The sequence below is a fragment of the Macaca nemestrina genome, chromosome 15, assembly GCF_043159975.1.
Source record: "Macaca nemestrina isolate mMacNem1 chromosome 15, mMacNem.hap1, whole genome shotgun sequence".
Lineage (NCBI taxonomy): Eukaryota > Metazoa > Chordata > Mammalia > Primates > Cercopithecidae > Macaca > Macaca nemestrina.
Window position 1 is genome coordinate 20423 of NC_092139.1, and position 24032 is coordinate 44454.

General features: G+C 47.9%; 1 protein-coding gene across 3 annotated transcripts; it reads left to right on the forward strand.

Moving 5' to 3' along the window:
* Window positions 1-1246: 1246 nt before the first annotated feature.
* Window positions 1247-10193, forward strand: LOC105489733 (acrosin). Of its 3 annotated transcripts, none has more exons than XM_011754737.2 (5): window positions 1247-1377; window positions 2402-2605; window positions 2825-3108; window positions 8789-8934; window positions 9380-10193. In XM_011754737.2, the coding sequence occupies exons 1-5, from the start codon at window positions 1301-1303 to the stop codon at window positions 9950-9952; spliced, it is 1284 nt and encodes a 427-aa protein (XP_011753039.2). In that variant the 5' UTR covers window positions 1247-1300; the 3' UTR covers window positions 9953-10193. The 3 variants fall into 3 exon arrangements, with proteins under 3 accessions (XP_011753039.2, XP_011753040.2, XP_070935037.1); XM_071078936.1 differs by having other exon boundaries at window positions 1266-1373; XM_011754738.2 differs by lacking the exon at window positions 2402-2605 and having other exon boundaries at window positions 1263-1377.
* Window positions 10194-24032: the final 13839 nt, after the last annotated feature.

A 24032-nucleotide genomic window follows, 5' to 3' on the forward strand; every position in this document is an offset into this window, starting at 1 on the left:
AAATCAAGATCATCTGATAATCTGAAAACTCAACACAGGAAGAGGAGATGAGACGTCCTGACACTCAGGTTGGAGACATGGGACCTTCTGACACCCACTTAGGTGACGTGGAACCTACTGACCCTCAGGCTGGTTGAGATCTTACATTCAGGTGGAAGAGGTAAAACTGCCTTCAGGCAGGTAGGAGTGTGACCTCCTGACACTTGCAGGAGATGGAAAAGGTTTTTTTTTTTTTTTTTTTTTTTTTTTTTGAGACGGAGTCTCACGTTGTTGCCCAGGCTGGAGTGCAGTGGCGCGATCTCGGCTCACTGCAAGCTCCGCCTCCCGGGTTCCCGCCATTCTCCTGCCTCAGCCTCCTGAGTAGCTGGGACTACAGGCGCCCGCCACCGCGCCCGGCTAATTTTTTGTATTTTTAGTAGAGACGGGGTTTCACTGTGGTCTCGATCTCCTGACCTTGTGATCCGCCCGCCTCGGCCTCCCAAAGTGCTGGGATTACAGGCTTGAGCCACCGCGCCCGGCCGGAAAAGGTTTTAACATTCAGGCATTTGCAATAAGCTTTTGTCACACTCTGGTAGGTGAGATGCTAGTTCCTGACAATCAGATGGGAAAAATGATGCTTCATGATATTCGGGTAGCTGTGACGAAAACTCTTGACATTAAGGATAGGAGAAAACAAAACACCTTGCTCCACCTCAGTCACAGAAAGGCAATCTGGAGACACTCAGGATGATAGGAGACCTTATGATATTCAGCAATGGACAAGAAGGTGGGCTTTGCAGTTGTAAATTAGGGAAATTCAAAGTGGCTCTTGGAAAAGTGTGTTGATAGCACGCACTTGGAAGAGGAAAAGAAATTTTCCCCAACAGCAATTAAGGATCAATTAATCTGCTGACCCCGACTCCTCTGATCCACAAACATGTTGCACTGTCTCATCACTGAAGGTCTGAGCCGCTCCTCAGTCTGTGAGTCTGCAGTGGTTACAGCATACCTGAGAGGCAGACCCCGAACCTGCACAAAGCCAGAGCCTTGGGTGATGTGGGGACCTCGCAAGAGTAACTGAGAATGGGGAGACCCTGGCCTTGGGACAGAGGGAATGAGGCTGCACAGGAGTCCGCCATCATCCTGGTGCGGGGGGAGCCTATGCAGGAAGGAAGTCTCTTGGGCACAAACCAGTTAAGGCGAAGGGCTCTTACCTGGCTCGACTGCGGGGGCGGGGTGGGAGGTCACCCCTGCCGATTGGCCAGGCAGCCACGGAGCTTTGTGAGGTCACTAGGCTCTCAGGTCAGGCAGCGCCGGGAGTATGGTTGAGATGCTACCAACTGCCATTCTGCTGGTCTTGGCAGTGTCCGTGGTTGCTAAAGATAACGCCACGTGTGAGTAAGTGTCAGGGCACCTTGGTGGGGGAAGGATCTTCTGAGGAACAGGTCCCACCCTGACTCCCTCTGTCCAGGGCTAGGGAAAAGGAGACTGGGCTTGGGCCTTAGCAGTCCCTGGGTCTCACAGCTCCTGTGACCCACATCCCTAACCTGGACCCCCCTGCTCCCACAATCAGCAGCCTGGAGCCCTCAGACCCTCAGCTTTCATGGTTTCCTCCAGAGATGGACCCCTCAGCACCTCGGGCTCCTTGTGCCTCTCCCACTCCCCCAGCGACTGACCCCACTGTCTTGAAGACACAAACTCCTGATTTTGGGAGCCCTTATCCCCCCACAGACGGCTGAGACGTCCCAACCCATGGTTGCGCCCAACAGCCCCAGGATATCATCACTTCACACTACTTGTGCCCCTAACGCCCAGTAGACTCTCTCACTCCAAGGTACCCCAAAACACCAACACCTCCCAAGCTATATGTGGCCTCCCACCTGTGACACAGTTCCCAGAGCCTCCACCTCTAGACCTCCACTGCTCTCAGTGTGCCCCCTACACCTGTGGGCCACAGTATCTGCCCCTGGCTACTATCCCTCTTCCCATCACCGTCAACCCAGTTCTGCAGCCCCAGGACCTCCTTCGTCACCTGACTCTTCCCTGAGTCTCCGACCCAGGATTGGTTATAAAGACCTCAGGCCATTACACCCCTCTATCCCCAGGTCCCACATCCCCACCTCTACCCTCCTGTTCTGCCCAGGGATGGGCCATCCCTCAGGGCCCATACAGCCTGTCCTGGCTTCCTGCGGCCTCCTCTTTCTCCATCTGTGACTGCACCCACAAGACGGGAGAAGTCGTGGCCCCAGAACCATTTCCTAGAGCCTGCGGGTCCTACATAGCCCAGGCTGCCCCTGCTTTCCCAGAAGCCGGAAGCTCTTCCCGCTTTCCCAACGCCATGTCCCTGCTTCCCCTCAGTTGTGGAGTTACAAGGACAGGCTGTGCTCATGCTAGGTTTGACTGTGTCCCGGTCTCTCCCCAGTGGCCCCTGTGGGTTACGGTTCAGGCAGAACCCACAAGGTGGTGCCCGCATTGTCGGCGGGAAGGCTGCACAGCATGGGGCCTGGCCCTGGATGGTCAGCCTCCAGATCTTCACGTACGGCAGTCACAGGTACCACGCATGTGGAGGCAGCTTGCTGAATTCGCGATGGGTGCTCACGGCTGCTCACTGCTTCGTTGGCAAAAAGTACGTGTAGGGATGCGCAGAGGGAGATCTTCAGAACGGCTCTTCTCAGAGAGGGGTGCTCCCCAGGGACGCTGTGCAGAGTCTCCCTGGGGCTCTGGGTCAAGTGGCTGCCAGACTCTGGGGGTTGGTCCAGACCTTTGCTAGGGGAAGGCCCTGAGGGTCACTGTCACCAGGCTTTTGTCCAACCAGTTGTGACCTGGCTTACCTTTGTGCCCACAGTAAAGTGTATGACTGGAGACTGGTTTTCGGAGCAAAGGAAATTACGTACGGGAACAATAAACCAGTAAAGGCACCTCTGCAAGAGAGATATGTGGAGAAAATCATCATTCACGAAAAATACAACTCTGCAACAGAGGGAAACGACATTGCCCTCGTGAAGATCACCCCTCCCATTTCGTGTGGGCGTTTCGTTGGGCCGGGCTGCCTGCCCCACTTTAAGGCAGGCCTCCCCAGAGGCCCCCAGATCTGCTGGGTGGCTGGCTGGGGATATATAGAAGAGAAAGGTGAGTATGGGAGCACCTCCAAGGGGGGACGCTGCTGGCCATTCTCCTGGTGGTCTTTGAGGTGCAGTGGTCACTTGTTGACACCCAGCCAAGCAACTTTCATCCTCCTCACGGCGCTATATGTAGATACATCACTGTGGCCTTCCATAGTCCCCTGTGCCAGGTCACACGATGGGTGACTTGTCTTGCTTTCTACAGGAGGACTGATGGCAGGTGCAGGCAGAACTGCAGCATTGCTTAGAATGGGCTTGAGGCTGTGTCTGTATTTGGCACCTGGGGCCCAAGCTGCTGGACCCTGGAAACAAGGAGCAACCCTGAAACAGCCTTTGGAGAAGAGCTCCAGATAAGCTTATGTGGCTGTATGAGAGCGCCTTCCACTCTCTGGGCCTCAGTTTCCTCATCTGTAAATGGAAGGGCTGGATCAGATGTCTCCAAGTTGAACATTTCCTGACACCTGTGATTCCAGGGCCCAGCTTCCTGCTTCCAGGCTGTCTTTGTCACCATCAGCAGCCGCCTCTGGGGCAGTCATAGCACCAAATGTACCCTCTCCATCCGAGTTACTTGACGTTTGCTCTGTAGACTGGGAAGGGGACAGGTGGTCGGTGTGGCTTTCTGTGGGTCATAGGCATTCCTCTATTTCAGGCTTCCTGGAGTGTCCACCAGGTACCTCTCCATTCAAGATGGGTGTAGCTGCCGCTCTAGACCTCTGTCTGTAACCAATCTGTCTCTCTTTCCCCTGGCTCCCAGAAGATCTCTTGTCCATCCAACACTACCTAACACACTTGACACCAGATGAGTTCTAGGAGAGTAGGGGGAATTTCTTCCATACCAGACCAGGCTCATGGAGGGCCCCAGGTGTGACCTAGAACAAATTGTCATTACTGACTCCGTGGTCAGAGAAGTCCCAGACACCTCTCCCCACGTTCTCAGGCACACTAGAGATACTGTTTATCCCAGAAGCAACAGGTTACCCCATTAAATCGCAGCAGTGGGTGGCAAGGTTTTGCCAGCAGGACAAGACCCAGTGGGACTTGATCTCTGCATGTGACCTGTGCTTCCAGTTTTCCATAAGTGGTGAGTCCTTATCCAGTCACAGTAGAGATGTGAAGATGTGACTGAAATTAACGTAGCTCTCCATCTCTTTTTTTCCTTGATAATGGATAATGAGGCTTCTTAATTCAAGGCAATTCAGTCGTTTGAGTTTAAAACGCAGCCTTTTTTGGGTAACAACAAAAAATCAATAATTTGAGGATTCTTTCTTTAACTCTTATTTCCTTCTCTGAGGAGGTGGTCTAAGTTTCTGACAGGTTTGTCACCTCTCCTGTCCCTCAGGGAAGGGAGTCTCATCCCAGCTGTCCTTGTTCTCACTGGCCTCGCTTGACACATGGCCATCCCCTCCGGCCTGGAGGGACAGCCTCTCTTCCAGCTGCCAATACCCATGGCTCTGCCCTGGCCTCTGTGCTGCCCCCTCGCCTGCCATGCTCTGTCCCTGTCTGTCGATGTCCACGGCTCTTGGGGGTCCCTGTGGCCCTGGGAGGCTGAACTCGGGGTCCCTTTGGCCCTGGGAGGCTGAACTCAGGGTCCCCACTGCCAGTCATTGCTGTCCTATTCTATTACTCAGAAGGATTGTAGTCTCCTAGCTACATCTTGGATGCCATGCAAAACCTTTTTTGTTCTGGAATTCCCATAAACCTAATAGGATAGCTCTGTTTCTGTTTTTTTTTTTTTTGTTTGTTTGTTTTGTTTTTTTTTTTCATTTTTGCAAACACATTCTCTACCCATAAGCCCAAGTCTTAAAGAAACCCCCAGGCTCCAGCTCCTGTGATTCCTTCAGACCTTCCGAGTCTTACCACCTCCACCCCCGGGCTCCAGCTCCTGTGATTCCTTCAGACCTTCCGAGTCTTACCACCTCCACCCCCATGCTCCAGCTCCTGTGATTCCTTCAGACCTTCCAAGTCTTACCACCTCCACCCCCGGGCTCCAGCTCCTGTGATTCCTTCAGACCTTCGGAGTCTTACCACCTCCACCCCTGGGCTCCAGCTCCTGTGATTCCTTCAGACCTTCTGAGTCTTACCACCTCCACCCCCAGGCTCCAGCTCCTGTGATTCCTTCAGACCTTCCGAGTCTTACCACCTCCACCCCCGGGCTCCATCCAGCTCCTGTGATTCCTTCAGACCTTCCGAGTCTTACCACCTCCACCCCCGGGCTCCATCCAGCTCCTGTGATTCCTTCAGACCTTCCGAGTCTTACCACCTCCACCCCCGGGCTCCAGCTCCTGTGATTCCTTCAGACCTTCCGAGTCTTACCACCTCCACCCCTGGGCTCCATCCAGCTCCTGTGATTCCTTCAGACCTTCCGAGTCTTACCACCTCCACCCCTGGGCTCCATCCAGCTCCTGTGATTCCTTCAGACCTTCCGAGTCTTACCACCTCCACCCCCGGGCTCCAGCTCCTGTGATTCCTTCAGACCTTCCGAGTCTTACCACCTCCACCCCTGGGCTCCATCCAGCTCCTGTGATTCCTTCAGACCTTCCGAGTCTTACCACCTCCACCCCTGGGCTCCATCCAGCTCCTGTGATTCCTTCAGACCTTCCGAGTCTTACCACCTCCACCCCCGGGCTCCAGCTCCTGTGATTCCTTCAGACCTTCCAAGTCTTACCACCTCCACCCCCGGGCTCCAGCTCCTGTGATTCCTTCAGACCTTCGGAGTCTTACCACCTCCACCCCCATGCTCCAGCTCCTGTGATTCCTTCAGACCTTCTGAGTCTTACCACCTCCACCCCCAGGCTCCAGCTCCTGTGATTCCTTCAGACCTTCCGAGTCTTACCCTTCCGAGTCTTACCACCTCCACCCCCATGCTCCAGCTCCTGTGATTCCTTCAGACCTTCCAAGTCTTACCACCTCCACCCCCGGGCTCCAGCTCCTGTGATTCCTTCAGACCTTCGGAGTCTTACCACCTCCACCCCCATGCTCCAGCTCCTGTGATTCCTTCAGACCTTCTGAGTCTTACCACCTCCACCCCCAGGCTCCAGCTCCTGTGATTCCTTCAGACCTTCCGAGTCTTACCACCTCCACCCCCAGGCTTCATCCGGCTCCTGTGATTCCTTCAGACCTTCGGAGTCTTACCACCTCCACCCCCAGGCTCCATCCAGCTCCTGTGATTCCTTCAGACCTTCTGAGTCTTACCACCTCCACCCCCGGGCTCCAGCTCCTGTGATTCCTTCAGACCTTCCGAGTCTTACCACCTCCACCCCCAGGCTCCATCCAGCTCCTGTGATTCCTTCAGACCTTCCGAGTCTTACCACCTCCTTCAACTCATCTGCTTTGGGGCTGGAAGAGCTATCCCCAGGTATTGCTTCTTTCCCATTGGGTTTTGAGTTCCAGCAGGCTTTTAAGCATTTGTTATTTAAAGCCCAGGTGTCGGCCGGGTGCAGTGGCTCATTCCCGTAATTTACCCAGCACTTTGGGAGGCCGAGGCGGGTGGATCACCTGCGGTCAGGAGTTCGAGACCAGCCTGGCCAACATGTTGAAACCCCATCTCTACTGAAAATACAAAACATTAGCAGGGTGTGGTGGGGGACGCCTGTCGTCCCAGCTACTCGGGAAGCTGAGGCAGGAGAATCACTTGAACCCAGGAGGTGAAGGTTGCGGTGAGCCAAGATTGTGCCACTGCGCTCCAACCTGGGTAACAAGAGTGAAACTTCATCTAAAAACAAACAAACAAACAAACAAACAAACAAAAAACTTGCCAAGGTGTTGGGATTGAGAAAACCCTTTTCTATTTCAGGACACTTGGCTCTTCACATGAAACCCATGGCTTTCAAGACTATGGGCTCTGCCATAGATTTAAAAAGTCATCTTGGCCAGGCGCGGTGGCTCAAGCCTGTAATCCCAGAATTTTAGGAGGCTGAGGCGGGCGGATCACAAGGTCAGGAGATCGAGACCATCCTGGCTAACACGGTGAAACCCTGTCTCTACTAAAAATACAGAAAATTAGCCAGGTGTGGTGGCGGGCGCCTGTAGTCCCAGCTACTTGGGAGGCTGAGGCAGGAGAATGGCGTGAACCCGGGAGGTGGTGTTTGCGGTGACCCGAGATCGCCCCACTGCTCTCCAGCCTGGGCAACAGAGTGAGACTCCATCTCAAAAAAAAAAAAAAAAAAAGAAGTCTTGTTAATGGCTAATAAGCCCCAGGATTGTTGTCATTGTTGTTTCAATGTCACCCTTACCCCAAGGGCAGTGCATGTACGAAACTCTCACTGCTGCTTGGATGGTAAGAAAAGGTAGGGGCTGAGGGGATTAAAAAACATAAAGCCCAGGGAACACTCGTTCAGCAGCCGCTTACCAGACACCTGCCCGTGCCTAGCCCTGTGCACGTCACTCTTGTGTTCCCTGTCTCCTGTCTTGGCCTGTGTAGCTATGTTCTGGGTCTGCCCCTACTTCAGTCTGCTCCCATCTGCTCTGCAGGTGACGTCCAGACCCACCCCCTGGGTTGTAGGTGCTGCTGTGGTGGGGGCCAGAGTGGCTGCTGCTGTTGGGGACCCTTCTGTCTGTGAGACCCCTTGAAAAGGAGCAACTCTGACTGTGTGCACCGTAGCATTGGGTCTTTCTAACCCAAAGGTCATGGTAGAGAGTCCAGGGCTTGCTTTTTTTTTTGAGATGGAGTCTCGCTCTGTTGCCCAGGCTGGAGTGCAGTGGTGCCATCTCAGCTCACTGCAAGCTCCACCTCCTGGGTTTATGCCATTCTCCTGCCTCAGCCTCCCGAGTAGCTGGGACTACAGGCGCTCGCCACCATGCCCAGCTAATTTTTTGTATTTTTTTTAGTAGAAACGGGGTTTCACCATGTTAGCCAGGATGGTCTTGATCTCCTGACCTTGTGATCCGCCCACCTCAGCCTCCCAAAGTGCTGGGATTACAGGCGTGAGCCACTGCACCCAGCCGAGTCCAGGGTTTTCAAGGAAGTTCCGCATTAGGGTCGTTTCAACCGCCTCTGCCCCTGCCAGGTCTGCCAGTGTGTGGAGGCGCTGCCCCGAGCTTCCCTTGCAGTCTCCTCGGAACAGATCTGTAGCATATGGGGAGGGGCTTATTGATCCAACTCCAGCAGATGCTGTCCACACCTGAGCCGAGGAGTCCTGATGAGGGACAAGAAGCAGGGAGGGTGGCCTACAGCCAGACTGTGGGAGTGGACAGTGTGTCTCAGACTGCAGTCTGGAGAGGAGCAGTCCTGAGGCCAGGCTGTAGCCCTACCACATCTCTACTGTGACCTGGGTGGGCGGTGCTCCAGCCTTCTGGTCCAAAATGGGAATAACGGGACCATGTGACTCAGTGAGTGCTTAGTGCACACTAGGTTAAGTTATTGGTAATACTGCAGCCAACCTCCATAATCCACCATTAATATGCACACCCACCCTCCACCGCCCATTCTCCATCTACCTGTCCATGGGCCTCCACCCTTCCTTCCTCTCTTCCTTGCTCCTCTGGACTTGATTTGGATAACATTTCCCCACCTCCTCCCACCACCTCTCGTCTGCTCTTTCTGGTGTATAAGGAGAGGTCGGGGCATTGACTGGATGGGTCTGAGGTTTAACTGGAGCGTCACAGAGGATGGGGTTCGGTGGGGCAAGGAGGCAGGGCTTTTTTCCGCATCTCCCATGATCACTGACCACTGAGTGGTCTGACTGTAGCCCCCAGGCCATCATCTATGCTGATGGAGGCGCGTGTGGATCTCATCGACCTGGACTTGTGTAACTCGACCCAGTGGTACAATGGGCGCATTCAGCCAACCAATGTGTGCGCGGGGTATCCTTTAGGCAAGATCGACACCTGCCAGGTAACCTTCCTTCTGGCTTCTGGGCCCCTGGGTCCCTCCGGGACTCTCCCGGCCCCTGAGAACATCCTCATTTTGGATCCCCAAGCTCCATTATCTCCACCCCTCTGCCTAGGGCCCTTGTCTAGTGACTGCTTCCCCGGTCCCTTTTCTAGCACCTACAGTCACGGTGGGGATGAGAGGTGGCAGCCACTGGCAGCCCCTGCCATGTGCCCCTATGGACACGTGTGCTTGCTCATCTCACTGCAAGGAAAGCCCTGACAATCCACACCCTCCTCACATCCCAAATGAAGCCCTTGACACCCCCTCAAACTTTGCTACAACCACTTGTGTTTACGGCAGCAGGAAACCATGTGGCTGTGGAAATTGTCCTCCCAGAGCCTCTGACCCCTCTTGGCAGGGAAAGAGTGGTTTAGGCAGATTGTGACCTCTGTGTCCTTCTGGGCAGGGGGACAGCGGCGGGCCTCTCATGTGCAAAGACAGCAAGAAAGGAGCCTACGTGGTCGTGGGAATCACAAGCTGGGGGGTAGGCTGTGCCCGTGCCAAGCGCCCCGGAATCTACACGGCCACCTGGCCCTATCTGAACTGGATTGCCTCCAAGATTGGTTCTAATGCTCTGCATATGATTCAACCGGCCACCCCTCCACCCCCCACCACTAGACCGCCCCCAATTCAACTCCCCTCCTCCCACCCTATCTCTGCTCACCTTCCTTGGTATTTCCAACCGCCCCCTCGACCACTTCCATCCCGACCACCTTCAGCTCGGCCTCGACCCCCACCTCCACCCCCGCCCCCACCCCCACCTCCACCCCCGCCCCCACCCCCACCTCCACCCTCACCTTTACCCCCGCCCCCGCCCCCACCTCCACCCTCATCTACCACAAAACCTCCCCAAGGACTTTCTTTTGCCAAGCGCCTACAGCAGCTCATAGAGGCCTTGAAGGGGAAGACCTATTCCGACGGAAAGAACTATTATGACATGGAGACCACAGAGCTCCCAGAGCTGACCTCTACCTCCTGATCTGACCCAGTTCTCAACAGACCCAGTGAGCCCTTCAGTGCTGAGAAAAAGGAAAGATAAATAAATAAACATATATATATATATATACACACACACACACACACATCTGTATGGAGACATGCACATACATAAAGACATGCTTTCTGGACTTCTTCCTATCTCCCCTCCCACCTCAGCCCAAATTTCCCCTAAAAAATCGACCCTCTCTCCTTCACCCTACAATAAGGTGGAATTGCTTGTACATTAGTGCCAATTGTGTTTTTTAAAATCTTGATTTTTAATGCTGGAATGAGGTGACCTGGGGCTGTAGACCAGGAATGGTCCTTATTTCTCACTTAGGGAAAACGACAAATGGTGAAAATAAAAGAGCCATCTCTGCATGCGCAAGTCAAAGGGGGTGGGCCTCCAAAACAGCAGCTGGGAGTGAGCTGACTGGGAAAGAAGGGGTGTGGGTCCAAGTCTTCTGTCAGGAGGCCGTGTTCTCCTGGGGGTGTCGATGCCCACAGAGAAGATTCTGCGTGAAGGTTGAACCCCGCAGAACACAAAGGCTAAGGAGGCCACCGGGCCACCAAAACAAGTGTCTACTACCAAACACAATTTTACTGTTCATTACTTGCCTGTAGTTAAATCTTAATAGTTCCTGGATTTGAGCAAATTTAAAAATGTATTCTTTGCTAGAGCTTTCCAGGAGCTGCAATGGGGAATACTTTTTGGATGCCCCTGAGTGAGCTTTGAATGGCTTCCTTAGGATTTGGGGTTATTTATTTTAAGACCTTCCACTGCAAGGAACAGAAACCAGTTAGAGCCATTTAAGTGATAAGGATGAAAAGATGTCACACAGAACCAATAGGAAAGGCCAGAAGCAGTTACCAAGAATGGTGAGGAACCCAGGCAAGGCATGACCCTGGTCTGCATAGAGTACCTGCCCCGCCCTGCCCCATGCTGGGGACAGCAGCATAGAGTACTTGGAACTGTTCACATCTATTTGCAAAATCCTGGGAAAGAAATCCTCCAGCCTGACCAATATGGTGAAACCCCATCTCTACTAAAAACACAGAAAAATTAGCCGGGTGTGGTGGCGGTGCCTGTAATCCCAGCTACTTGGGAGGCTGAGGCAGGAGAATTGCTTGAACCCGGGAGGCAGAGGTTGCAGTGAGCCACGATCGCACCACTGCGTCACTGCACTCCAGCCTGGGTGACAGAGTGAGACTCCGTCTCAAAAAAAAAAAAAAAAAAAGGAAATCCTGATAGGTTCAGGCCAACTGCTTACTCTGATCAGGGAGTAAAAATGCAAAACTTGACTGCTGGTTTAACCCCTTGTGAGACTGAAGATGGCAGGTCTCAGAAAGAGGAAACCTTGGCTCTTGGATGCACAGTCATTGCAACAAGTTTTCACTCGTACGTGTGTCCACCTAGCGGCTTGTGTCAGTCAAGTGCAAGGTGGTCCTATGCCCCGGTTACCAAGACAGGTGGCAGAGAAGGTGCCATGGCAGGTGGGAGGAACCCTGACTGAGAAAGCTCAAAGGACCACATCAAAGGATGTGCCCACCTGGACATCCGAGGGATGTGCCCACCTGGATGGAGCAGCTGTGAATCTTCATCTTTAAAATTTATTGGTCTACCTAGGTTCAAACAAATACCCTGCTCCACCCCTCATAAGCTCTGTGCTCTGGGGAAGATGTGCCAGAGGGCTGTGTGACCATGAAGTAAGGACAGATGCAGAGCGTCAAAGCAGGGCTTGACACACTGGCAACATGCATGGACGTGGCTGTCATTCATGGGCCAGCTGGTGGTGGCTGCTGGTGCATACTCTTATGCTTATCTGCAGGGGCACTTTGGTGCCTGCCATTTTCCTCTCATGACCCCTGAAATGCTTTGGCCACATAGGAGGGCTTGCATATTGAGTCGAATGGCCCATAGCGCCATAGGATAGTAACAGCTGATCACACTTAAAACGTTCTCTCTGCCTTGGCTAAGAGCTGGTGCTTCTGAAGTTGGAGTTGGTAATTCATTTTGTTGACTTTTAGGCTCTCTCTCCTGAAGCCAGTTTCTTTTTTTTTTTTTTTTTTGAGACGGAGTCTGGCTCTGTCGCCCAGGCTGGAGTGCAGTGGCCGGATCTCAGCTCACTGCAAGCTCTGCCCCCCGGGTTCACGCCATTCTCCGGCCTCAGCCTCCCGAGTAGCTGGGACTACAGGCGCCGCCACCTCGCCCGGCTAGTTTTTTGTATTTCTTAGTAGAGACGGGGTTTCACCGTGTTAGCCAGGATGGTCTCGATCTCCTGACCTCGTGATCCACCCGTCTCGGCCTCCCAAAGTGCTGGAATTACAGGCTTGAGCCACCGCGCCCGGCCAAAGCCAGTTTCTTAATCTTCCTACTGGGTGTATGATCTTTGTACCCTGGTGCCAGACACTTGACATTCTCTAAATACCAAGCATACAAAATGCAAGGCCCTGTGCAGAAGCCGTAACAACAGCAGCTTGGGATTCACCCTCAATGACCCTGAGCCAGACACAGAGCCAGGTGGCTTTGGACATAGATGTGTGGGACAAGGTGCGCTGGCTGCGGTCACGAAGGGATCATGGACAAGTTGGGGTTGAGCTACAGCAGCAGCAGCCCCCAGAGACTTCACTGTTTCTCTTCTGAGCTTTCTGGGATCCAGAGTTGATTTTCTTGGTTCTGTCTCCCCATAAATGCTCCTTGTCCTTGGCTTCTTCTCTCCCCAGTGACGGAGAAAATCTCACCCTGGGTCTATCACCTATAGCTGACGTCTGGATCTCCTCGGAGAGACAGGGCCTGCTCTCAAGGAACACTCTATGGGAGACCATAGACTGGATGGAGAATTCAAGCCGTGATTCCTGGAAACTTCACACGCACATTAATATGGTGACATATCACATAATCTCCCGCTTTTTCACCGTTCGTGCTGCTCTATGACATGCTTTTCCATTTAGCAAATATAGAGATATTTCTATGTTAGTGTGTACAGGCCCATCTTATGTCTCTACATTGATCTTCCACAATAGGGACACTTAGAAGACAAAGGGCCGCAGTTCTTTCCTAGGAAGGAATGTTTAGCCTTCTGTGATGCATGAGAGTGTCCATTTCCCTACATCTAAGTCAACACTGTTCTTGTCAAACATGTCTATCTTTACCAGTGTAATAGATGTTCCAATTTTCTTTTCTTTTTTTTTGAGATGGAGTCTCGCTCTGTCCCCCAGGCTGGAGTGCAGTGACCGGATCTCAGCTCACTGTAAGCTCCGCCTCCCGGGTTTACACCATTCTCCTGCCTCAGCCTCCTGAGTAGCTGGGACTACAGACGCCCGCCACCTCGCCCGGCTAGTTTTTTGTATTTTTTAGTAGAGATGGGGTTTCACCGTGTTCGCCAGGATGGTCTCGATCTCCTGACCTCGTGATCCGCCCGTCTCGGCCTCCCAAAGTGCTGGGATTACAGGCTTGAGCCATCGTGCCTGGCCCCAATTTTCATTTTTAAAATTGACACTCTTTGATCTGCCTTCATGTTCCTATGGGTAGTTTTACCCTTAAACTTTCAGATCCTGAAGCAGGCGTCTCCTGTGCATAGTGACAGGAGAAACAGGGAAGAATGACCAGCTGTGTGACAAACTAAAACTAGACATCTGAGGGGTGTGCCCACCTGGACATTCAAGGGGTGTGCTCACTGTTTTCTCATGGGACACCTAAGCCAATGAAAAGTATTTATAAAAACCAAATTCATAATGAAGCTTATTGATAGCAACAATAAAAGAAAAGCAACAATAAAAGAAAATGGTTTGACAGTGGCTAAACTGTACAGGGCAAGACTCTGATGCCAGAACAGTGGGCATGGCAGGGATCATGCACAATACTGACACTTACAGAGGCAGAGGTCCTCGTTGTGTATCTCAGCAATATATGAAATCTTACAATATTTGCAAGGGAAAACGTTCTGGTGAATCCAATCTTAGAAAATTTACAATGGAAATGTGAAAAAATGAAAATGGTTCATCTTTAATACGTAGAAAACTGACCAAGAAACAGAAGTTAACTTAATGGAGTTTACTCCAGAAACTCCATTCTTGGTAAAGAATCATCAATGATCTAGTTCTGAACACTCTACATGGGTTTTTGCATGGACATGTGCTTTCATGTCTCTCGGGTAAATACCTAGGGGTGGAATGGCTGGATCATTTGATAGGTGTAAGTTTTGACATACGAATGCATCCCCGAAGCAATCACCACAACCCAGAGAGTGAACACGTCCATCACCCCCTCAAGTTTCCTTGTGGTACTTTACAGTCCTTCCAGCTTGTCCCCTCTCCTGCCCCAGGCAATGTCTGATCTGCTTTGTCTCACTATCAATTTGCTTTTCTCATAATTTTATATAAATGAAACCCAATAGCAAGCCCTTTTAAAAATCTGTCTTCTTTCACTCAGCATGATCATTTTGAGATTCACTTTGTATATCAGTGATTTATTCTTTCCGTTGCCGAGTATTTCATCACACGGCTATACCACAGTTTGTTTTCCCGTCTACCCACTGACGGACATTGGGTTGTTTCCAGTCCGGGTTATTCCAAATGAAGCAGCTATGTGCACTCAAATACCAGCACTTGTGTGGGCATACACGCTCATATCTCTTCGCTAACCACGTATGTGAGGAATGGCTGGGCCATTGGGTAGGTATATGTTAAAAAGCACTTTTTAAAAAATTTCCAGAGTGTTTTTTCAAAGTGATTGCAACATTTCGCGGTCCCACCTGCAGCATATGAGAGTTCTGACTCTTCCACAGACTTGACAACACTTGGTATGGCCAGTCTTTTTAATTTTAGTCATTCTGGTAGGTGTGTGACAATATTTCATTGTGGTTTCAATTCGCATTTGCTTAATGGCTGGTGATGTCAAGCATATTATTTCATGTGCTCGTTGTCATCCATCCATCTTCTTTGGGGAAGTGTCTGTTCAAATCTTTTGCCTATTTAAAAACTTCGGTTGTCATGTTTTTATAGAGTTTTGAGAGTTCTTTTTATATGCTGAATGTAAGTTCCTTGTCAGTTGTATGCATTGTAAATATCTTCTCCCAGTCAAAAGCTTGCTTTTTAATTCTCTAAACAGTGTCTTTTGGAGCACAGCAGTTTTAAACTTTAAGGGAGTACAACTAATCAATTTATTGTTTATATCTATTGTATGTTATTCGGTATATCTATTCATTTATCTAGGACTTCTTCAATTCTCTCAGCAATGTTTTATAGTTTTGAGTGTGCAAGTTTTTCACATATTTTGTCAGAATTATTTATAAGTATTTCATATTCTGATACTCAATTGTTGATTGCTAGTATACAGAAAAACAATTGATTTTTGTGTGATTATCATGTATCTTGAAATCATGGATCATGCTTTTGGTGTATGATCGAAGAGATTTTTGCTTAACCTGACGTCACAGAAATGTTATTTTATGTTTTATTCTAGAAATGTTAGAATTTGGGCCGGGCGCGGTGGCTCAAGCCTGTAATCCCAGCACTTTGGGAGGCCGAGGTGGGCGGATCACGAGGTCAGGAGATCGAGACCATCCTGGCTAACACGGTGAAACCCCGTCTCTACTAAAAAATACAAAAAAAAAAACTAGCCAGGCGAGGTGGCGGGCGCCTGTAGTCCCAGCTACTCGGGAGGCCGAGGCAGGAGAATGGCGTAAACCCGGGAGGCAGAGCTTGCAGTGGGCTGAGATCCAGCCACTGCACTCCAGCCTGGGCGACAGAGCAAGACTCCGTCTCAAAAAATAAAAAAAAAAAAAAAAAAAAAAAAAAGAAATGTTAGAATTTTAGGTTTTTCACTTAGGTTTATGATCCATTTTGAGTTAATTTTTGTATTTGGTATGAACGTGGATTGAAATTTTTTTTTTTTTTTCCTGAGACAGAGCTTCACTCTTGTTGCCCAGGCTGGAGTGCAGTGGCACAATCTCAGTTTACTGCAACCTCCGCCTCAACCTCCCAAGCAGCTGTGATTACAGGCATGCACCACCACGCCTGGCTATATATTTTTTTGTTTTTGTATTTTTAGTAGAGATAGGGTTTCACCATGTTGGCTAGGCTGGTCTTGAAATCCTGACCTCAGGTGATCTGCCTATCTCAGCCTCCCAGAGTGCTGGAGATTACAGGCAGGAGCCACTACGCCCGGCTGAAAATTCTTTGGTATGTGATGTCCAATGGCTCCAGCACTATATGTTCAAAGATTCTTTCTCCACTGAAATGCCTTTGTGCCTCTGAAGAAAATCAGTTGTTCATATATGTCTGGCTCTGCTTTCGAGCTATTTTGTCCCTTTTATGTATTTGTTTATCTTGAAACCAATACCACACCGTCTTACTGCAAATGGCTTTACAGTAAGTCTGGAAATCAGGTAGTCTACATCTTCCAACTTTTGTGCTTTCTTAAAGCTGTTTCGGCAAGTTTAGGTCCTTTGCATTTCCATATGAATTTTAGCATCAGTCTGTTGATTTCTACAGTAAAAATTCTGGCTGGGCGCAGTGGTTCACACCTGTAATTCCAGCACTTTGGGAGGCCGAGGTGGGCGGATCATGAGGTCAGGATATCGAGACCATCCTGGCTAACAAGGTGAAACCCTGTCTCTACTAAAAATACAAAAATTAGCCAGGCTTGGTGGTGCGTGCCTGTAATCACAGCTTCTCAGGAAGCTGAGGCAGGAGAATGGCGTGAACCCAGGAGGCGGAGCTTGCAGTGAGCCGAGATTGCACCACTGCACTCCAGCCTGGACAGCAGAGCGAGACTCCGTCTCAAAAAAGAAAAAAAAATTCTGCTGAGATTCAGCAATTGCACTACTGCGTATACATCTAAAGGACTATAGATTTCAACATGAAATCAGTATGTTAAAGAAATATTTGCATTCCCATGTTCATTGCAGCACTGCTAATAGCCAAGATATGGAATCAACCTAAGCATACATCAACAAAATGAATGGATCAAGAAAATGTGATATATATACACAATGGAATACTATGTAGCCATCAAAAAGGAGATTTTACTATTTGTGACAATATGGATGAACTGGAGGACACTGAGTGACATAAGCTGGACACAGAACGATACATACTGCATGATGGCACTTATACATGGAGTGTAGTAAAGTCTAAGTCATAGAAACAGAGTAAAAGGGTGGTTTCCAGAGGCTGGGGGCTGGGAAGATTGGGGAGCCTTTGGTCAAAGGACACAAAATTTCAGTTATTCAGGAGTAGTAAGTTCAAGACGTGTATTACACATCATGTAATTACACATCATGGTGACTATAGTTAATAACAATATATTGTACACATAAAAATTGACAAAAGAGTGGATTTTAAGTGTTCTAACTACAAAGAAAATGATAATTATGTGAGATAATGTTAAATAACTTGATTTAGCCATTCCACAATATATACATGTATCAAAACGTCATGTTGTATATCATAAATATATACAATTTTTGCTTGCCAGTTGAAAAGAATCTGCTAATGTTTTCATTGTGATTATGTTGAATTTGCAGATCAATTTGAGAAGACATGACACCCTAACAATACGGCGTCCTCTGAATTATGAACTCAGTATATCTATTCATTTCTTTAGGGCTGCTTCAATTTCTCTCAGCAATGTTTTGTAATTTTGAATGTGCAAGTTTTTCACATATTTTGTCAAAATTATTTCTAAATATTTCATATTCTGATACTCAATTGTTGATTGCCAGTATACAGAAATACAATTGATTTTTGTGTGGTTACCATGTATCTTGAAACCTTGCCAAGTTCATTTATTAATTCTGGTGCTCTCTTTGTAGCTGCCACTGGATTTCGACATAGACAATCAAGTCTTCTGTGAATAAAGACAGTGTTATTTATCTATTTATTTATTTTTGAGATGGAATCTCACTCTGTCTTCCAGGCTGGAGTGCAGTGGCACAATCTTGGCCCACTGCAGCCTCTGCCTCCCGGGTTCAAGTGATTCTCCTACCTCAGCCTCGTGAGTAGTTGGGACTACAGTCATGTGCCACTACTCCTGGCTAATTTCTGTATTTTTAGTAGAGACGGGGTTTCACCATGTTAGCCAGGCTGGTCTCAAACTCCTGACCTCAGGTGAACCACCCGCCTCGGCCTCCCAAAGTACTGGGATGACAGGTGTGAGCCACCGTGCCCAACCTCATTTATGTTTTTCTATCTGAAAGCCCTTATTTGTTTTTCTTGCCTTATTTCACTAGCCAGAACCTCCAGTACAATGCTGAATGAAAGTGGTGAGAGTGGATATTCTTATCTTGTTCCTGAGCTTAAGCATGAAAACTTCAGTCTGTTGCCATTAAGTGTGATGTTAACTGTGGGTTTTTCACAAAGACCATTTATTAGGCTGAGGATATTTTCTTCTTTAAGAAAAATATAAAGGTTTATATTTTCACTAAGAGGTTTATATTTTTACTTTTTACACAGTAATGAGTGTTGAATTTTGCCAGCTTTTCGTACATTTATTGAGATGATCATGTAATTTTTCTGTTTTACTTTGTTAATCTGGTGTATTAAATAAACTATTTTAGAACAACTTTAGATTTATAGTTGTCACAGATTGTTACAATTTACTCCTCTCGTTTGAGACTATTTCTCAGTCTTTCTTTGCTCTTATATGACCTTGACAATTTTGAGGGATAGTTAGTTATTTTGTAGAATGTCCCCCCATTTGCATTTGTGTAATATTTTTCTCATGATTATATTGGGATTATGAGTTTTGGGAAAGAGTCTCAAAGAGACAGAGTATCCTCATCACATCCTATCAGGAGTCTACAACATACATATGACAACAGTGATGACACTAACCTTGGTCCGTTGGTCAGGGCAGTGTTCTCCGGGTTTCACTGCTGCTCGCTTTCCATAAGCGCTTCTTCAGAAGTGGGCCACTCAGTCCAGCCCACTCTCTGTAGTGACGGTGGTTGGGGATGTTGGCTCCACCCCCTGCAGATGGCAGGAGTTACACATAGTATTTTTAATTTTTTTGTATGAAAGATTTGTCTCTTATTATTCATCTATTCATTAGATTAGTATAGAGCCCTAATGTGTATTTATTTTATACAGTGGACTATAAATCAATATGACATTATATAATTTGTTGCTCACATTTTTCCAGCTTTGCCCATTGGGAGACCTTTCACATTGGCTCTTGAGTTCCTTTGACATGCCTCCATCATTTTTTAAATTAAAAAAATTATTACTAATTTATTTTTATTTTATAGAGATAGGTTCTTGCTATGTTACAGCCCATGCTGGTCTTGAACTCCTGGCCTGAAGCAATCCTCCTACCTCGGACTTCCAAAGTGCTGGGATTACAGGTGTGAGCCATTGCACCTGGCTTCATTTTGTTTTTTGAGCACATCCTTACTTTCTGATATAATAAGATGCTAGAGGCTCATTTTGCATTTCTCCTGCTTCAACCCTGGAATCCACCATTTCTCTAAAGTAACCTGGGTCTTTCATTGGAAAGTGTTTAGAGACTAAGATCTGGACACTGGGTGTGCTTGTCAATACTGAGATGTGTTACTTCTAAGCCCTCAAAGCTGGATGAGACAGTTAGGTAATATATGTTGTATACTAACCCATGTATATACCTGTATCTATTATTATTTTTGTATCTATCCATTTTATATATATATAAAGCTCAATGAGAGGTCACAATAATACTTTCACCTCTTATCCAGTACCGCAAGATTTAGTTTATCCTTTTCTTGCTTCCAATAATTTTTTTTTTTTTTTTTAGATGGAATCTTGCACTGTCGCTTAGGCTGGAGTGCAGTGGCGTGTGATCTCGGCTCACTGCAACCTCCCTGTCGTGGGTTCAAGTGATTCTCCTGTTTCAGCCTCCTGAGTAGCTGGGACTACAGGTATGTGCCACCATGCCTGGTTAATTTTTTGTATTTTTAGTAGAGATGGGGTTTCACCATGTTGGCCAGGCTGGTCTTGAACTCGTGACCTCGTGATCCGCCTGCCTTGACCTCCCAAAGTGCTGAGATTACAGGCGTGAGCCACCGAGCCCAGCCCCATTAAATAATTTTTAAATGTCTAACTGACACTGCACTCCTGGGATAAACTCCACTTAATCATGTGTATTATCCTTTTAATATGCTGCTGGATTTCTCTTATTTATTTATGTATTTATTTTATTTAGAGGCAGGGTCTCATTCTGTCATCCACGCTGGAGTGAAGTGGTGCAATCATAGTTTACTGCAGCTTTGGACTTTTGGGCTCAAGCGATCCTTTCATCTCAGCCTCCCGAGTAACTGGGACTACAGTCATGAGCCGCTATACCCAGCTAATTTTTGGGCTTTTAGTAAATACGGGGTTTGGCCATGTCCGCCATGCTGGTCTTGAACTCCTGGCCTCAAGTGATCTGCCCACCTTGGCCTCCCAAAGTGCTGAGATTACAGGCGTGAGCCACTGCGCCCACTCACAATTAATTTTAAAGTATTCTCATTACTTGAAAAAGAAAATCTGAGGCCGGGCGCGGTGGCTCAAGCCTGTAATCCCAGCACTTTGGGAGGCCGAGACGGGCGGATCACGAGGTCAGGAGATCGAGACCATCCTGGCTAACCCGGTGAAACCCCGTCTCTACTAAAAATACAAAAACTTAGCCGGACAAGGTGGCAGGCGCCTGTAGTCCCAGCTACTCGGGAGGCTGAGGCAGGAGAATGGCGTGAACCCGGGAGGCGGAGCTTGCAGTGAGCTGAGATCGCGCCACTGCACTCCAGCCTGGGCGGCAGAGCGAGGCTCCGTCTCAAAAAAAAAAAAAAAAAAAAAAAAGAAAATCTGTACCTTTAGCTTCCTGGCCCCCAACAAATTCCTTCCCAATTTCACCCGCAACCCCCAACCCTAAACAACCACGAATCTATTATTTTTGTCTGTAATCTTTCTGTCTGTAGATTTGCCTATTCTGGACATTTCATATTAATGAAATCGCACAACCCGTGGTGCTTTATATGTGGCTTCTTTCATTCAGCATATTTTTTTTTTCAGTTTCATCCATGTTGTAGCATGTATTAGCACTTCGTTTGTTTGTATTTCTGAGTAATATTTCATTGTGTGGATATACCACATTTTATGGATATTTGGACTGTTTCCACCTTTTTAGTTATTATGGATAGTGCTGCTATGCCCACTCATACACAAGCTTTTCTGTGAGCACATCTTCTCATTTCTCTTGAGTGTATACCCTGGGAGTAGATTTGCAGGATCATATGGTTAACTTGATGTTTCACCGTTCCAGGACTGCCAAACTGTTTTCCAAAGTGCCTGCACCATTTTACTTCCTTCCCAGCAGTGTATAAGGTTCCCATTTCTCCATGGCCTCGTTAACACTTGCTATTATCTTTTTCATTATCAGCAAATGGCATCTCGTTCTGGTTTTGATTTGCATTTCCCTCACGACTAATGATGTTGAGCATCTTTTCATGTGCTTATCGGCCATTTGTATATTTTCTTTGGAGAAATGTGCATTTGCTTCATGTATTTTTAAAAACCATTTTATCGATATACATATTTAAGGTACACAACTTGATGAGTTTGAAATAAGTATATACCCATAAAAACGTCACCACAATCAATGCCATAAACATATTCATCACTTCAAAAAGTTTGCTCCCTCTCTCTTCATTTCTAATTCTTATGTTTTGTGATAAGGACACTTAACATAAGATCTATTTTCAGTAAATGTTTAAGTATATAATACAGTGTTGTTAACTATAGTCACTCTGCTGTGCAGGAGGTCTCTAGGACTTACCCTCCGGCATAACTGAAGCTTTGCACCCGATGAGCAATGCCTGCTTGTTTCTTCCTCCCCTTAGCCCTTGGCAACCACCATTCTACTCTCTGCTTCTCAGTTTGAATATTTTAGATGCCTTACATAAGTGAGATCATGTAGTATTTGTCCTACTGTGTCTGGCTTCTTTAACTTAGTATAGTTGCTGCAAATGGAAGGATTTCCTTTATTTATTTTATTTTATTTTATTTTATTTTATTTTATTTTATTTTATTTTATTTATTGAGACTGAGTCTCGCTCTGTCACCCAGGTTGGAGTACAGTGGCACTGATCTGGGCTCACTGCAAGCTCCACCTCCCGGATTCGCGCCATTCTCCTGCCTCAGCCTCCTGAGTAGCTGGGACTACAGGAGCCGCCACCATGCCTGGCTAATTTTTCTTTTCTATTTTTAGTAGAGATGGCGTTTCACTGTAGCCAGGATGGTCTCAATCTCCTGACCTCTTGATCCACCGGCCTCGGCCTCCCAAAGTGCTGGGATTACAGGCATGAGCCACCGCGCCTGGCCAGGATTTCCTTTTTTAAAAAGGCTGAATGATGTTCCATTGTATGTACATGCCACATTTTCTTTATGTATTCATCTGTGGTTGAAAAAAAATTTTTTTTAAGTATCTCTTTCAATCTTTGCAGATTGGATTTGTGCTGGGGCATTCCTTCAACACCTAACCAGGATATTAACAACTCTGTCTTAGCATTCGCTTCTTGATAATCCTGGTCCTAGAGATCTTCGAAAGGAAAAAGCTTAGGGTCTTCTCAGATCTTTCCTGAATGCGTGGCCTGCCCTGGGTATGTGCATGACATTTGAAATGCCCAGTAGACACATGTATTTTTTGAATGCCCTAATTTCCCACAGAAACTTTCCCAGATTTTCCTCCCAGGCTTTATGTAATCTGTTATATGTCTGAACTACAACTTTTTGTCCCAGGGAACTGTGGGTTTTTTGGTCAACTCAGAATGTTTTCAAGCAATGCCTGCCACTTTTCTACCTTGAGTGGATTCAGACTTGGGCAAAACAGACAAATGCCTCATTTTAGTCTTTCAGATCGTTTCTGACCAGTTAGAATAGACAAACGCAGTCATTTGTGGATAAGGTCTGCCTTGCTCCCTCTGGAACCTGGGACCTGGGTCCTAAATTGGGAAAGTGGACTACTGTCTTCAAGATAACCATTAAGCTGACGAAGGGGTGAGGCAAGGGCAAGTGAAAATGCCACACAACTGTCCTGTCACTTTTCAGTTGCCCTTCCTCATTTCAGTGCTTTCCTGACTGATGTAAGTCTTTTACTATTTTCCAGAGTTCGGGCAAAGTTTCTGCTGCTTTTTCTCAATGTTTCTGTAGAGGGACAGGGGTTTGGAGCTGTCTACTCTGCCGTTTTCCTGATGTCACTCCACTTCTGAGCCTTTCCTGTCTTTGTGGATAGTGGAGATGTCGATCTTGGAGATGATACCCTGTAAGGATGGGGTCCTTCATGATGTGATACACAACTTAATATTCATCATATGGTTTTACGTCCCCAACATGTCTAGTAACCAAGGGGTGGACATAGGAGCGCCCCGCTCACTAGCACTCCCAGTGACACACCTGGGGAATCTGTGCTTCCTGTCTACAGCTTTAGGCTCTGTGAGCTGAAGTCTTGGTCGCTGCGAGTGGCAGTGTGGGGAGCAGGGGAGGCATTTCCACCAAGTGATACAGTAAGAGCTTCACTAAACACAAAGCTATGGCTGCTTCCTAGACAGTCCATGCGCTTGTAAACTGGCAAGCAGAGTTAGCATTCTGGAAAGAGGTGATGGTCTCTAACCATCATTAGGAAGAAAGGATGTTGCCAGATAGTAACAGGAGGGAGTAATGTATTTGGTACTCAGGTGGTTCATGCTATCTCTTGGAACTTGCATGTCTAGCTACAACTATGTAAGTGTAACAACCACTGCCTCATAAAGGCCTAGTCAGCAGGGGCTCAGACCCCCTTAGACAAGAGCAGCAGGATCAACCCACCAGGCAAACAACCTAGACCAGCAAAAGTGCTAGCCAGAGGATGAGAGGTGACAAGTATCAGTCTCCGCATGGGGTCCAACTACAATAGCAGGGGCTCTGGTTTATCCTTTCCCATTGACCCTTCTCTTGTACATCCCCCAGGACTGGTGACCAGTTAGAACCATAGAGCAGCTCTACCTGGATGGAATGAACTTTAAGAAACAGGTGGATCTGGCTTGTGGATGTTGCTGGCACCCTGCCTAAACATTCATCCTCCAATTGCTGTA

Bases quoted from the DNA above. Each gene is read 5' to 3' on its own strand.
- LOC105489733 (XM_011754737.2), top strand. From the start codon at position 1,301: ATGGTTGAGATGCTACCAACTGCCATTCTGCTGGTCTTGGCAGTGTCC. The intron at 1,378-2,401 runs GTAAGTGTCAGG...GTCTCTCCCCAG, and splicing joins AAAGATAACGCCACGTGTGA to TGGCCCCTGTGGGTTACGGT. The intron at 2,606-2,824 runs GTACGTGTAGGG...TTGTGCCCACAG, and splicing joins CACTGCTTCGTTGGCAAAAA to TAAAGTGTATGACTGGAGAC.